This window comes from Pleurodeles waltl, chromosome 3_2, assembly GCF_031143425.1.
Source record: "Pleurodeles waltl isolate 20211129_DDA chromosome 3_2, aPleWal1.hap1.20221129, whole genome shotgun sequence".
Lineage (NCBI taxonomy): Eukaryota > Metazoa > Chordata > Amphibia > Caudata > Salamandridae > Pleurodeles > Pleurodeles waltl.
In genome coordinates this window covers 13,147,570-13,161,135 of record NC_090441.1, presented here as the reverse complement: position 1 = coordinate 13,161,135, position 13,566 = coordinate 13,147,570, and the positions used below count along the sequence as shown (strand labels likewise).

Here is a 13,566-nt window from a genome sequence, read left to right as displayed (position 1 = left end):
TAGAATAATCCCCAGGCGTCAGACTGGATCCGGAAAACTTCAAAGTCTTGATGCCACCAGTAGAGAGGGCGTTGCTCTCAGTCAGCCCTAGAATTGACATCAGGCAACATCCCAGATTCCATAAAGAGCCTGCCCTGTGTCATTGTCTGTTCTTTCTTCCGGACCTTTGATGCGAATCTAGAGTTTTGATCTCTGAGAAATTTTCCTCACATAAAATTATAAAAAGCATTACTAATGTCTCCACCTAAGAAATTGGGTTTTAAACCCTGTAGGGATTGTGAGGAATTGTCCATCATAAACTCAATTCGATCTGTTTGTGCTGCTTAGGCTCCGACTATAAGACCAGAACTTGTACTTCCTGCCTCAGTATGAACCCCAAGGCCATCAGTAAGCGGGCAGCAAAAGCCCTCAATGGCTCGGGCCATTGATGCCGGAAACATTCATGACGCTGTTCCCGTTTTCCATCTTCCTTGACCACCAAGCAGAGGAGACACTACAAAAACATTCAGAAAGCACTCAAAAGGTACTTCCTACAAATGTTCAAATGGCATTCATCCTTGGAATCAGAGTTGGTTGAAATCCCAGCTGAGGATCCTTCGTGCAGCCCTGCTCCTCTGCTAGGACCGGCTCTGGACAGACCTACACCTCACACAAAACTTTTGGTGCCAGCTCCTACACCTGAGCCTTTGATGCTGCCATACTGCAAATTCCTGACTCTGGGCTCAGTTCAAGTGGCATTCTTTAATTCCATGTACATCATATTTGCAAAGGTGGAAACATCGTACAGAGCCCCCTCGGGCTCGACATCTCAATCATGGCTCTTGCTGTTCATGCCATTTCAGCCAATATTTGCCACGGCACCTTCAGATCTGGCACCCCTGCCCTGCTTCGATCGAGCGCTCAGGTTTTTGGTGCCACAAGTATCTTCATGGCCAGCACCGCCACCACCACCACTTTCACCACCGCCTCTGCACGACTGACTTTAAACACCTGCTTCACTCCTATAGAGAAGCACAAAGGCTACTTGAAATAGAGACTTACCAAGCATGCCTCCATGAACCTTTTAGTATGGACTCATACCCTGTGGAATGTCTCCTCTATGATGACCAAGAACAGGATCCCCAGCAAGATTTTCAGGGCCTATCATCAGTTACTGGCCTGGATATTTCCACTGAACTGGCCATGGAGTTCCCTGCTGGATCCACCTTGCAACCTCTCTCCTCCTCCTCTTCTTTCCCTTTGCCTCAAGGAAAGCAGGGCTAGTTTGTCGCTCCAATCCCACATGGAGCATGTGGGAGGACGGTGTCCCAGTTTCTTCCAGCCTGGAGGGTTCCTTCAGACCAATGGGTCCTTCAGAACAGGAAAAAAGGGTACACCCTTCCCTTTCTTCAGGTTCTGCCCTCCATCCCACCTCCTCCCTTTTCCCCACCTCCCAGTCATTTTACTTGGCTGCAAGAGGTGGCAGCTCTCCTTCTGAAAAGAGTTATAGAGTTGGTGCTAGACAAGGTAATCAGCCAAGGTTGCTACGCATGTTGCTTCCTGGTCCCGAAAATGGATGGTTTCCTGTGTCTTATTCTAGATCTCATGTGCCTGAATTTCTTCCTTAAAAAGAAGTTCATGATGCTGACCAAAGCTCAAGTTCTACTGGTGCTGAAGCTTGGAGACTGGATGGTGTCAATGGACCTTCAGGATGCATATGTCCACATCCCTCTCCGTCTGTCCTATTGAAAGTACGTGCGATTTATGGTGGGTTCTAAACACTACCAGTTTGTGATACTACCTTTCGGATTGATATCAGCACCTCGAGTCTTCACCAAGGTGATGGCTGTGGTTGCAGCCCATCTCAGATGGTCGAGTGTGCCGATCTTCCCATGCCTGGATGACTGGCTTCTCAAAGCCAACTCACCAGAGCTGGTGTTGCACCAACTGCGGTCAACGGCGTCCATGTTCGACCTGGGCTTTTCGATTAATGAGCCCACATTTCACCTGCGACCCTCCCAATGACTCCAATTCGTAGTCGTACTGGACACCACCCTTCTCTGTGCCTTCGCTCCTCTACTGAGGATAACAGACAACCAGGAGATCCCGTCTTTCCAGTCAGGCGAAAGAGTTTGAGACCTGAGTGCCTTGCAATTCTTAGGTCTGCTGGTTTCCCTGTCATGCAGGCACATTGCCACATGAGGGCCCGGCAGTGGTGTCTCTGCAGGCAGTAGCTACAGTACAGGGGAGACCTCTAACCAGTGCTAAAGTGCATATGCTGTCTGTCTAAATTGTATTGGTGATAAGTTTTCAATGATTGGCATGTTTGATTTACTGGTAAGTCCCTAGTAAAGTGTGCCAAAGGTGCCCAGGGCCTGTAAATCAAATGCCACTTGTAGGCCTGCAGCACTGATTTTGCCCCCCACATGAGTAGCCCTGTAAACATGTCTCAGACCTGCCACTGCAGTGTCCGTGTGTGCAGTCTTGCACTACAATTCAACCCGGCAAGTGTACCCACTTGCCAGGCCCAGTCCTTCCCTTTTACTATATGTAAGTCACCCCTAAGGTAGGCCCTAGGTAGCCCCATGAGCAAGGTGTAGTGTATTTAAGAGGTAGGACATGTACTGGTGTGTTATACATGTCCTCATAGTGAAATACTGCCAAATTCGGTTTTCACTAATGCAAAGCCTATCTCTCCCATAGGTTAACATGGTGATTTCATTTAAATTCCTCTAGAGTGTAATTTACCATTGAGAGCAGATAGAGATGTGGCATTTGGGGTCTCTGAACTCACACTTTAAAAATACATCTTTTGGTAGAATAGTTTTTTAGATTGTCTGTTCGAAAATGCCACATTTAGAAATTGGGCATTTTCTTGCTTAACCATTCTGGAAAAACATCCACATTCGCTATAGTAGTTGCTGCCCATTGCCTCAGGAAAATATCTGGTTGCTGCCCTTTTTCTGAACAGAATAATGTGCCTCTCCATCCTATGGCAACTTTAAATGTATCCTCCTAGCTGTGCAGGAACTCTAAGAGACTGTAGGTTGCTATGTCTATGCATAATATCAGCCTTGTTGAAGTGCCTTCAAGTTTTGGGAGCTGTATCCAGTGGTTAAAACATAAACAAGTGAGCCCATTTAGACTATGCTATTTCAAAACAGCTGCATGTTTTATTGGGCCTACAAGTCGAATGGAAACATGTACAACAGATGCTCTTCTGAATCTGTCAGATAAACCCTGCAAGCAGTACTGGCATTTAATTTGACATCCACAGAAATCTGTCGGCTTTTTCCAGGAAGCCTGCAATTGATATAGTAATCAGAAAAAAAATCATATGTTTGCCAAAATTGTTCATTTGAAATACCACAGATAATTTTTCAACATATTTGGGGGAATCAAACCCAAAGTGGAATCCCTACAAAAATAAATTTCAAAAAAGGCAAGTAGTTGTGAAAATTTAAATGTGGATCATTTTTAGCTTTCGCCTGAAACTGTGTGCATGCACTGTTGGCGAACCGTTTTGTTAACAAAAAAAAAAAAAAAGCTTAAAATGGGTTAAGAGCAAAACCCATCACTTGGCTTTTACATCACTCTTGTTTTCTTGCTTCTTATTGGTCGGAGCCTCTTGCTTGCACCTGGGGTTTTAGTATGGTCTGTGCTGCAGAGCATGAACCTAGTACAGCTTCCTGTTTGCGGCCAGTGTCCTTCCACTGACCGCATGCTCCTTCAGATCGATTTTTCTTTTTTTTCCATTATCCTAATAATAATAATTTACCTTACTTTTTTCTACGTTTGCATTGGGAGATTCTAATGATAAAAGGTATTTTACATGCCTGTCTGTGCTTTTTGGGACTCACAGATCAACGCCCAATTATTTGTTGATGTAGTAGACCACCAAGAAAAAAACGTAATGTCATGTTTTAATGTTTCTTTACCTATGCCTTAATACTTAACGTATTTATGTAGTGTAAACCGATTTAGGCTCAATGCAGCTTCCCCCCTTCCAGAATCTACAGATTGGCAGAAGATGTTTCTCATTACAGACAGTCATGTAATAGGACTATAGGTTTTCTGGATCTAGGTTGGGTCAGTAATCATTTTGAAATCACAAAAAGGCTCTAAAAGATTTCCTTTCCTTATGCACAGTTAAATGATTTACTCTAGCCCTCACCTTTACAGTCGTGGAGACATGATTAACAGATATCCACAGCATAACAGCTACACCAAGTGAGTGGATTAGGCATTAATACAGCAATCCAATTGGTGAAATGGCCAGAGTTAATACATGGTTTTAATAGCAAGGATTCTGCCAGCATGGATTCACACCTTATACCCATCTCCATCAGACCATATGCATCCAGGTGTTCAGAGCCTAGAAATGCCCCATATCCTATCTGCACTGTACAGCTAGAATGAGAATGTGAACTGATGAGAAGACAGTGCTTTAAGAAACCAGGTCATTTAATTATATGGTCTTTTCTCCGCTTCCAGGGCCTCTCTCTAAATCCAAAGCGCCTCTGAAGTAAATAAAGGCTCGATTAGCAACTTACAGAGAAGTACATATAAACATTAACAGTGGAAGGAGGCACCTCTGTTTGTAAGGAAATACAGGCAATAGGAGAGGACATTTGAGAATCAACATGTTTACACTGGTGGGAAAGCACAACAGTAAAAGTACAATTTCATGATTATGGGGAGAGAAATAAATATTTAACACCCATCAGTCTTCAACATAACATTACAAATTGACCGTTAATTTTTACAGTTCAAAAACAAAAAAAAGACATAGGGCAATATATAAATCAACTAAAAACAGTTTTTGCAGTTTTTGTTAATATAAAAAAGCTGTGTATTTAAAATGTCTTAAAAGAAGGAACGACAAGGGCAAGAACGGTGCTCAAATGGAGGTACATAGTGGGATATCATGGCACTTTACACATGTGGCGTTGTAAAGCATTTTACACTGAGGTAGACTTTGTAAAACCTTTGAAGGGCTGTCGAGAACCACGGCCAGACGGGGATGTATTGTCAGGCCACTTGTTTGACGTCTGGATTGTTGCTGACTTTTGGTTTTAAACGTTATTTCAGAAAGAAGAAAAACCTGCTGAGGAGCCTCCTAAAAAAGTATGAACCAATAGTGTTTTCCATCCTTTTTTGGCCTTTTCGTCCTACATGACTGTGGAATGCAAATGTGATTTTGGCCTCCGGCAACCTCATTCCAAATGTCTCCAATCATACACCTTCCTCTCTTTGTCATTCATGTAGTTGTAACATCTTAGAGTCAATCAACTAATAGATGTGTGCGCACTGTAATTCATCTGTGCTTGTTTGCATGCCACTACCACACTGGGAGCGACAACCGTTTTGTAATTTTGTTGGGTGTGTAATTCAGAATTATTAGATTGTGATCTTGCAACAGAGCATGCACCTTGTACTTCTCATTGAATTAATTATATCAGCTTCACATTTTCTGTCTGCAGTTATTACTAGTGTACAGCTATTAGCTTATGTGGTTATGATTTCGATGTTTGGTGGGGGTTTGACCGGTGGAGTAAAATAAAAATGACACCAAAATGTTGGTCAGTGTCCTGACACGCAGAATAAAACGAACACTGAAAGGAAAAATGAATAAATAGAAATAATCTGTAAAAGTAGTCCCCAGTAGCCTATCTGGGACGTCTATACTCCAACCTCTGAGCAACCCCTGTTTGCATAGGCATCTGAATTATGCAGTTTACAGCACCAGTAAAACAAAAACTGACAGAATTTAGTAGGGGGAAAGGGTATGATGTTTGAAGTGATGTGGATTTTGCTGCTATAAGCACCAAAATACATGTTATTCCCCCAAAATCTTGCAATATGTGCATTTTATCACACTCCTTTTCAAAATATAGGTGTGTCACCAGTTGCGGCTCGCTGCATGGTAAAGGGGCGGAGTGCAGTGGGGTGAGCGTGGAGAGGGGACAAAAACATTTAATTTAAAATTAAAATAAAAACTTACCTGCTCTGCCATGCAACTCCTTTTTCCTGGTCACCTCTGGCAGGCACAGACTCCCAGCCTGCCCTGCGGCCTATACTGACGCTGCTCAGAGCAGCGTTAGGATTGGCCAGAGCACTGCCAGGCAGACTGGTAACCTATGCCTGCCCTCTCCAGCCCGACAACACAGTGCTGGGTTGGAGAGAGCACAGTGCACATGTGTGTTTGGCTGGCCCGAGATAGCTGGCCAAACATATATGCACACTGAGGGGGAGTGCACAGTGCATTGCCCCTTGTCATCTCCCGTGACCCCGCCCATTTAACAGAATGAAAATAAACACCGTTTATTATCGTTATGTTGTTAAAAGGATTGTAGTTGCTTACTGGGAGGTAGGCCTCAAAAAATCCTAAATATGTTACTAGACCTGCAGGTCGAGTAGCTTGAATAATCTACTCGACCTAACTGTAATGTACTTGACCCGGAAACGGGTCTCAAATTGTGTGATCCTAGGCAAATACTGTATTTTACAGTCACCTTTTTCTTCGTTGTCACATTTGAGTGCAACTTCAAATATGTGAGTTCAGCATTTTTGCTGTAAAAAAAAAAAAAAAAAAAATCCTCTTTTGCTTGATTAAATACAATACGTTTGATCCATGTAGAATAAATCTAGCCCACATATAGGGTACACATGATCTGTGCACGATTTGCGTCTTAGTTTACTAATAGCTTGCCTTCAGTGAAGGAGTGTTTCTAAGTTTATGTTTAAACACTCACTTTTAATAAATATATTACTAAAGCATGATGTGGTAGCGCACCGTCAATTACAGCCAGTAAATTTCCAAGAAATGTCCAACAACCTTCCCACTAACTTGCATCTTTACTGATAAAACTATATAGTGTATTAACAATAATCTGTAAAAATTGGGTTTCAGAAAAGTTATAATTTGCACATAACCAAATAACGTTTTCTGACTTTTTTTTCATTCTATTAAAATATTTTTTCCATCAGACAGAAGTAGAAAAAATGGTCTTTCACACCTACTGAAATATATTTTGAAATGTTTGTAAAGTTGACTTAGTTATATAAATGTTGTGTGTAAGTAAAACCTCATACCAAAAGCCTTTCATTACACACAGGTCAGACAGTTCACCTTACAAAATCCTGAAACTCTGCAGTCACAAGGAAAAGTATTTGCAATGCAAGAAGACAAACTGACTTTTGACCCCTGTCTCTGAACACAGAGCAAATGTGACAAGAATAGGATTTAAAGGCATCCTAATTGCTAATTCAGTTTCTGACTGAACAGAACACCTGTTCTTTGTCCACGAGTGGCATCTAAAAATAGCTTGACCTCTTAAAATAAAACTTGCCTTAGTGAGTGGTGGAGCAGATATTTTTAGTCCCATTGTCCTAGGACCACCACAGGCTGAGTTATAAGCAAAAATGTTTTGTAAAAGTAATGCCCTGCAAAGCCTTATGGGGCGAGTTTCCTGAGTGCAGTGAATTTTGTAGTATCTGCTCTCCTGTTGTGCCGGGAGAGCTGCTTTTGCTTTGAGGATTTCTGTTTTATGAAAAGCATTTACCAATTCCAAATGTTTTTAAGGGAAGAGCCACAAGAAATTACTTTGATTAGGTAACTATGAACAATATGACCAGCACTCCAATACCTCTGATCGAGTTCACGCTGTTGTGCTTGTTCGCACTGTGAGCACCATGTCCGCCATGCAGCACAGAGGGGAGAGACAGAAAAAATAAATAGTTCACCCTTGCTGAAGTATATCCGCAATCGGGCAATAATCCATGTAACATGGGCAGCCTGCACAGCATGACAAAAGCAGCCTCAAGGCGGGACAAAACGTGAAATATTTACTAATGACATCAACTGATTTTTAAAAGGCAAGCCCGAGAGGAAATGAAAGTGATGGGCATTAGATGGGCATGGTTAAAAGCCCACAATACTCACAATAGGTCAAAGCGCTTGTGCGCTCGACCTACTAAAAAGAAAAAAAACAAGGCAGCAGGCCTTTTATATCTCTGCACCCAGAATCAGGAATAACATTCACTTATCTATCAAGACTGCCCCAATGATGTGCAATTTTAGGAAAAAGTTGACTCACTTCTTTGAATAACACATCATCACAATTCATTACCTGCCCACAACCAAGTTACCTCTTTTATCACTTTTATCACTCATGCTAGTCTTTGACCCTATATAGTTTTCTGCTGCCTTTTGGCTAGGTCTGCACTCTACAAATACCACATACATGGGTGCAAATACTTGTGTAGGTATTTCCCACTGTGTTTTAGTGATACGATAGGAAGGTGTAGATTTCCTGATTCAAGAAAAAAAAACTCACCATTTAGTTTGTTTCAACATGTTTCTGTGTTTTTTTGTTTTTTTTACACAAACATACAAATCGCCAACTTGGATAGCAAGTTCACCAGTGGCCTTAAAAACGCTTAACATGTAGCCAATGGTACATAAAACCTAGAATAATTTCGAAAGGATCAAGTAGTCTATTCTTGGGAAAAAAAATCACCAGTCATTATTACATTCATTTCATGATGTGCACATGTAAAATTCTTAACTAACAAAGATAAACTTAAGTAGTGGCAATGCTGCAACTTGGCTGTTATTCCTCTTCCGTCCCTCCTCCCATATTCCATCATTTTTAGGCCCTCAACTGTATCCCAGTTACGTAAAGCTGTCTAACTGGCATTCTTAGCCTTGCTCCTGAAATTAACAATTTGTCAATCTATCATAGGTCGGCATGCCTTTTATCTTCATGCTTGATGTGCCTGTGTTTTCTCTCGCTAGCCGCCCAAGAAATTTCTGGCGTGCAACAGCTCACCACAGTACCTTTCGTTATGGTGCACAGGCTTTGTTTCTTTGGGGCTTTTATTTCCTTACTTAGGCCCTGTGTTTATAGGCTTACCTTCTTGCACGGTCAGTAGTCTCTTCTTGGACCAGTAACAGGCAAGCCTTTGTATTTTTGCTATTTGCTTATGTAGAAGCTCACTGGCACTCACTAGCTGCCGGCTGCAAGTAAGCTCATTGCTGCTGAGCCAAATTATAAACACCCACCTTTAATATGCTGCAGGACTTGGGCCGGGTTTCTTACTTGAATTTAGGAATGTCTTGTAGTTGGTAAATATATTATTGAATGTTTCTTAAAAAAACGTGTCGGTCTTATTTATTGTAGAAGTAGTTATTGCTATATTAACTTGAAACAGCAGGTTATAAGCATTTTTTAAAGGTGCAAATGCGTCCCAATATGGAAGATTAATTATTGTTTTTTTTGTTTTGTTTTTTAATAAAGGCCTTCAATTCTGAGACTGATAACTTCAAGCTGGCCTATGGTGGACACCAATACCATGCAAGCTGTGCCAACTTTTGGATCAACTGTGTTGAGCCCAAACCCCCAGGCCTCATTCTGCCCGACTTGCTGTGAAGATGTACAGTGCATATCGACGAGGAAAGAAAAACATTTTGGTGAAAAGTCATTTGGTGGAACCGAAATATGAAGGATTTCTAAAGCTGTTGCATCATGTACCTGGCATTCTCGGATCCTGTTGCAACTGCAAGTTCCCATGCAGAGACTGCTTGAAATCAGCATTACAAGTGTGGGCCAATGGTTGGCAGTCAACTCTGCCTAATAGGAGCTGGATTGTTTCCTCTTAGGGTCACTTCAGACTGGAGCTCTCCAGTGAGTACTGACTCCAGGTTTGGAACCTGCCTAATAGGACAGCTCCACATTGTGAGCGCTCCAATCAGGATATCCCCAGATTGATCACTCTCTAATGATGTTCTCCAGATTGAGAACTCTCCAGTCAAGACAGTATCTAGATTTGCGACTCTTCAAATAGGTCTTTTAATTTTGGGCTCAGGAAGGGTTTCCAAATGTTCCTTCTCATACAGGGCTCTCCAGCTGATTTATAGAAACTTTTAAGGTTGCGCTGTGGACAGCTGTTGGGAGGAGTTTTGTGGCAGCAGAGTTACTGGTTTGAGTATCTGCAAATACTCCATGTAACTTGTATTCTTGTAGCTGACTCCTTTGGCTCGGTTGGACTTCTCGAGTACACATTTGATCTAACTTCCATTCAAGAACTAGTTGAGATGGTCTGTGGGGTTCCAATTTGCTTCTGAAAGGGCAAGCACAGCATCTACATGTAGATATTTTATAGTGATTTGGAGAACACATCACCTGGGAGGGTATCCTGGCACAGAGCTAAGATATAAGAATAAAATGTTCAGCAAGTAGGCTAATGAACTAAAAATGATATCTACTTGGTCTGTATCTTTTAATAAGGATTTTATTTCATTTTAGACTTGTAATGTGCTTCAGCACATCAAAAAAAGACATTGCATTTGCTAATGACCTGTTGTTCCATAAGTGAGGCAGAATAGTTTGACTGTCTTGAGCATCTGCTGGTACACAGCACTGTACAGAGCCCCAAGTGTAGACAAACAAATCTAGGTTAGGAGTCGCTGTTTATTTTATAAGGGTGTGAGCCACTGCTGCGCGTGAGAAAATGTATCGTCTTATTTATTAAGGATTTATTGTTCCTGTAGCTTTCATGCGCTGACTCTGAAGGCTGGCCTGGTTGTTTAAAAGACTGCTGTTTGCCTGTCCAATTTCAAAGTTGCTTTTTTGGGCGGGGGGAGGGCTGAACAAACCTGATACTTACTCATCATGTATTTACATATTCTTTTGTCTATCTATAGTATTCTAAATGGACAGGATATCCTTAAACTAGAGTGCAAAATGTAGTGATCTGGCTGCATAGCATCCTCAAATCTCTAACGGATAAGTCACCAAATTCTGTTTAGTAAGAACAGCTTCTGCATTTTTGGCATCGTTTTGCGGTGAAACACTGGTGCAGTTGAGAAAGTTTACTTAACGATTTTGTATTGACTCCCAGGTGTAATGATGTTTGTTTTCCAACATGGTATTCGGGTTAATATTTCATAAAACATGTCAGCCAGATGTCATGCTCATGTCTGAAGCACAGGGTTGGCAAGCGAAAATCAGTGACGGTGAACGGCTGGTGCGAGAAGGGAAACAGCTCAGTGTCCTCAGGACTCCATGCCTCGCCCAAGTACTCTAGGATAAAACATTCCGTGCTGCACTTTTATAAGGGAACGGCGCTGGCCGTCCATCTGATTAAGGGAAGGGGCACTTTCGGGAAGTAGCCTTTTGAGGCTTGCCTTGACTAGACGGGTTCAAATAAAATAATCTTTTACCTTTTTTTTTCAACCATACCAAGTCTCTCTTTAAGGACTTTTTAAATCAGGTGCAGGGGAGGCTCAACTAATTAAAAATACCCCATGTGTATACCTTGCGTTGGAAGGACTCTATTTATATAATGCATCTGGTTTTGCGCAACAGACACCTCTGTTTACGGCGAGGTACAGCGAACCAAATTCTGAAATTCCCCGAAAATATTATTTATGAATTGATAATTTGCCGTGTGTGCTAGGAACTGAAAAGGGTCCCTCGTTCCGCGGAAAAGAGGGTGTAACGCCAGCTGCGGTGGTGCACCTTTCTTGACATGGCAGCTCTAAAGCAAATGCTTTATCCGCAGAAGATGCGAGCACTAAATAAGTCCACTTGTGCGTCTCGTGACGTCTCCGTTCACGTCGCGTCCAGCCATCTCCCAAGCAGGCTCTGCGTGTCCTGGAAACTGTAACCAGGGTTACCGTGTTTGCCACGCGGAGGCCTGTACGACCCAGTCTGCTGTTGCCTAATTGAGGACAGGTCGACAATGATCTGTTCATGCTTTGACCTTTACTGTTTCCACCTTTTGTCGGGCCGTAATTAGATTCATTTCCGCATGCACGTCCCAGCTGCTACTGAAAGTGTGATCAGCTATGATCTGAACATAACTGGCGTATTATTCCGTATATAATGCCCAAAGCTATACGTTCCATTCTGTGCTGTTTGGGTTTAGGTAATGTGTTTTTAAACGCGAGTCTTGTGTTTATGTACGTTGTTTTGAATTGATGGAATTTAAACGGGTCCTTTTTTTAAATTATTGCACAAGTCTCTATTTTTAAAAATATTTCTGCTTCATTTGCGATTGCTACGCAGGTCTTTTTCTTCAGTCTAGTGCTCTTAAATGAAAAACACATTGCCTGGTAATTCTATAAGTTAGATACACTGCTTAAAGTTTGTTTGTTTTGAAAACTTGATATACGTTATTCGCATGTTTTTATGTGTTATTTATTCTGGCACTTTCTTCTCCCATTCTAAGGTGGGAGGTTAGATAAAACAAGGAGGACTGGTTCTAGAAACCGCTAAATTTACTACTTTTTGGCATGGGCCCAGTTTATTGCAGCTGTCACTTGTGTGTATTTTCAAAGTTTCGGATCGCTCAAAAAGGAGTCTTTTATAACAATATATTATGTGCGTGACCCTACAGTAATCTCGCATTTCATTTGTGCACTGCAGTTCTTCAGCCTTCTCTTTTTGTTCTCCTTAACTTCCCATTTCTTAGGTGGGTTATTTTTTCTGTCCTGCTTTGGGGTAGAAGGGCGGGGGTGGTGTCGATCAGAAAACGAGGCAAAAACATTCCAAGTTTGCATGCGTCTGAGCAAAATGGTGGGTATCTGATGGACACGATGCAGATTAATTTGACCACATCCTAATGTGAGATTGCACGACAGAGCTTGGGGACTCAGCCACTTCTGAGCCTGGCCACTAGGGAGTTGCTACAGCGGGCATGCGAGCTTCAAAATCTACCCGGACGAGAACAAGCAAAAGAATGTGTGATAACTGGTTAGGTTTTGGTAGGAAATATAAGGTGGTTACGTGGCAGAGAGCCTTTTTTTATACACAACAGTACCCAGTGTATGAGGCCTGTGAATTGTACGCTGGTACCTGGCTATTGTTCAGCTGCAAATGGTTAGACAAAGTAATCCTTGCCTGTGCTGCATTCTCTTGTCTGTGGGCCACAGAAAAGGTTTCTGAATACTGTTTCATCCAATTGAAAGGCACACAAACGTTTTTCTAAGAGCCATTTCAAGGCACAGCATCTTGCTGTCGCTAACCTGTTAATTTGCCTCAAACTTTCCCTTAAACACCTTCCTTCCTTGGTGGTTTGCTGCTCTGGGCTCTCTTTAAATCCATTAGTTTAGGTAAAATGGAAAGTTGTTTCTCCTGCAGTAATAATATTGTTAGGTCTAAAATAGGTTATTTGCTGTGTTGTACGAGTAGTGCAGACGTTATGGTAGCAACACTGTACTGTGTTTGTTTGAGTAACAAGTCTCATGCTGTTCTATTTTAATGCTTCCTCACATACTGTGTTCTTTATATTTTAATAAACAATGTGCTTCTTAAATACTTTGGGTGCTGTGATCATTAAAAGTACACGTTTTAGTATAAGCATATTGGTTCCAAATTGCTCTGAGCTAACTCGGACCAAGAGGATTTTATAATTAGGGCACCCGGTTTTATGGTATTTTTTTTTTTGACATTTCTGTCTGTATTTATCCATATTTATATTTTGCTAATTTTATCTGTATTTTTCCATATATATTTCGGGTTTTGTGAAGAAATGAAGATGAAATGAGTAAATTTCCACATTTATCTAACCGATAAATGT

General features: G+C 41.7%; 1 protein-coding gene across 9 annotated transcripts in view; it reads left to right on the top strand.

Annotated features, from left to right (window-relative positions):
* Positions 1 to 13,302, top strand: part of SYNRG (synergin gamma) — a 361,082-nt gene extending 347,780 nt beyond the window's left edge. For 7 of the 9 annotated variants that reach the window (XM_069226579.1, XM_069226585.1, XM_069226584.1 and 4 more), the window contains 2 exons: positions 5,071 to 5,106; positions 9,282 to 13,302. In XM_069226579.1, coding sequence (XP_069082680.1) covers positions 5,071 to 5,106; positions 9,282 to 9,413 — 168 coding nt within the window. In that variant the 3' untranslated portion in view covers positions 9,414 to 13,302. The remainder of the gene's footprint in view (positions 1 to 5,070; positions 5,107 to 9,281) is intronic. The other 2 variants (XM_069226580.1, XM_069226586.1) reach the window with 1 other exon arrangement.
* Positions 13,303 to 13,566: the final 264 nt, after the last annotated feature.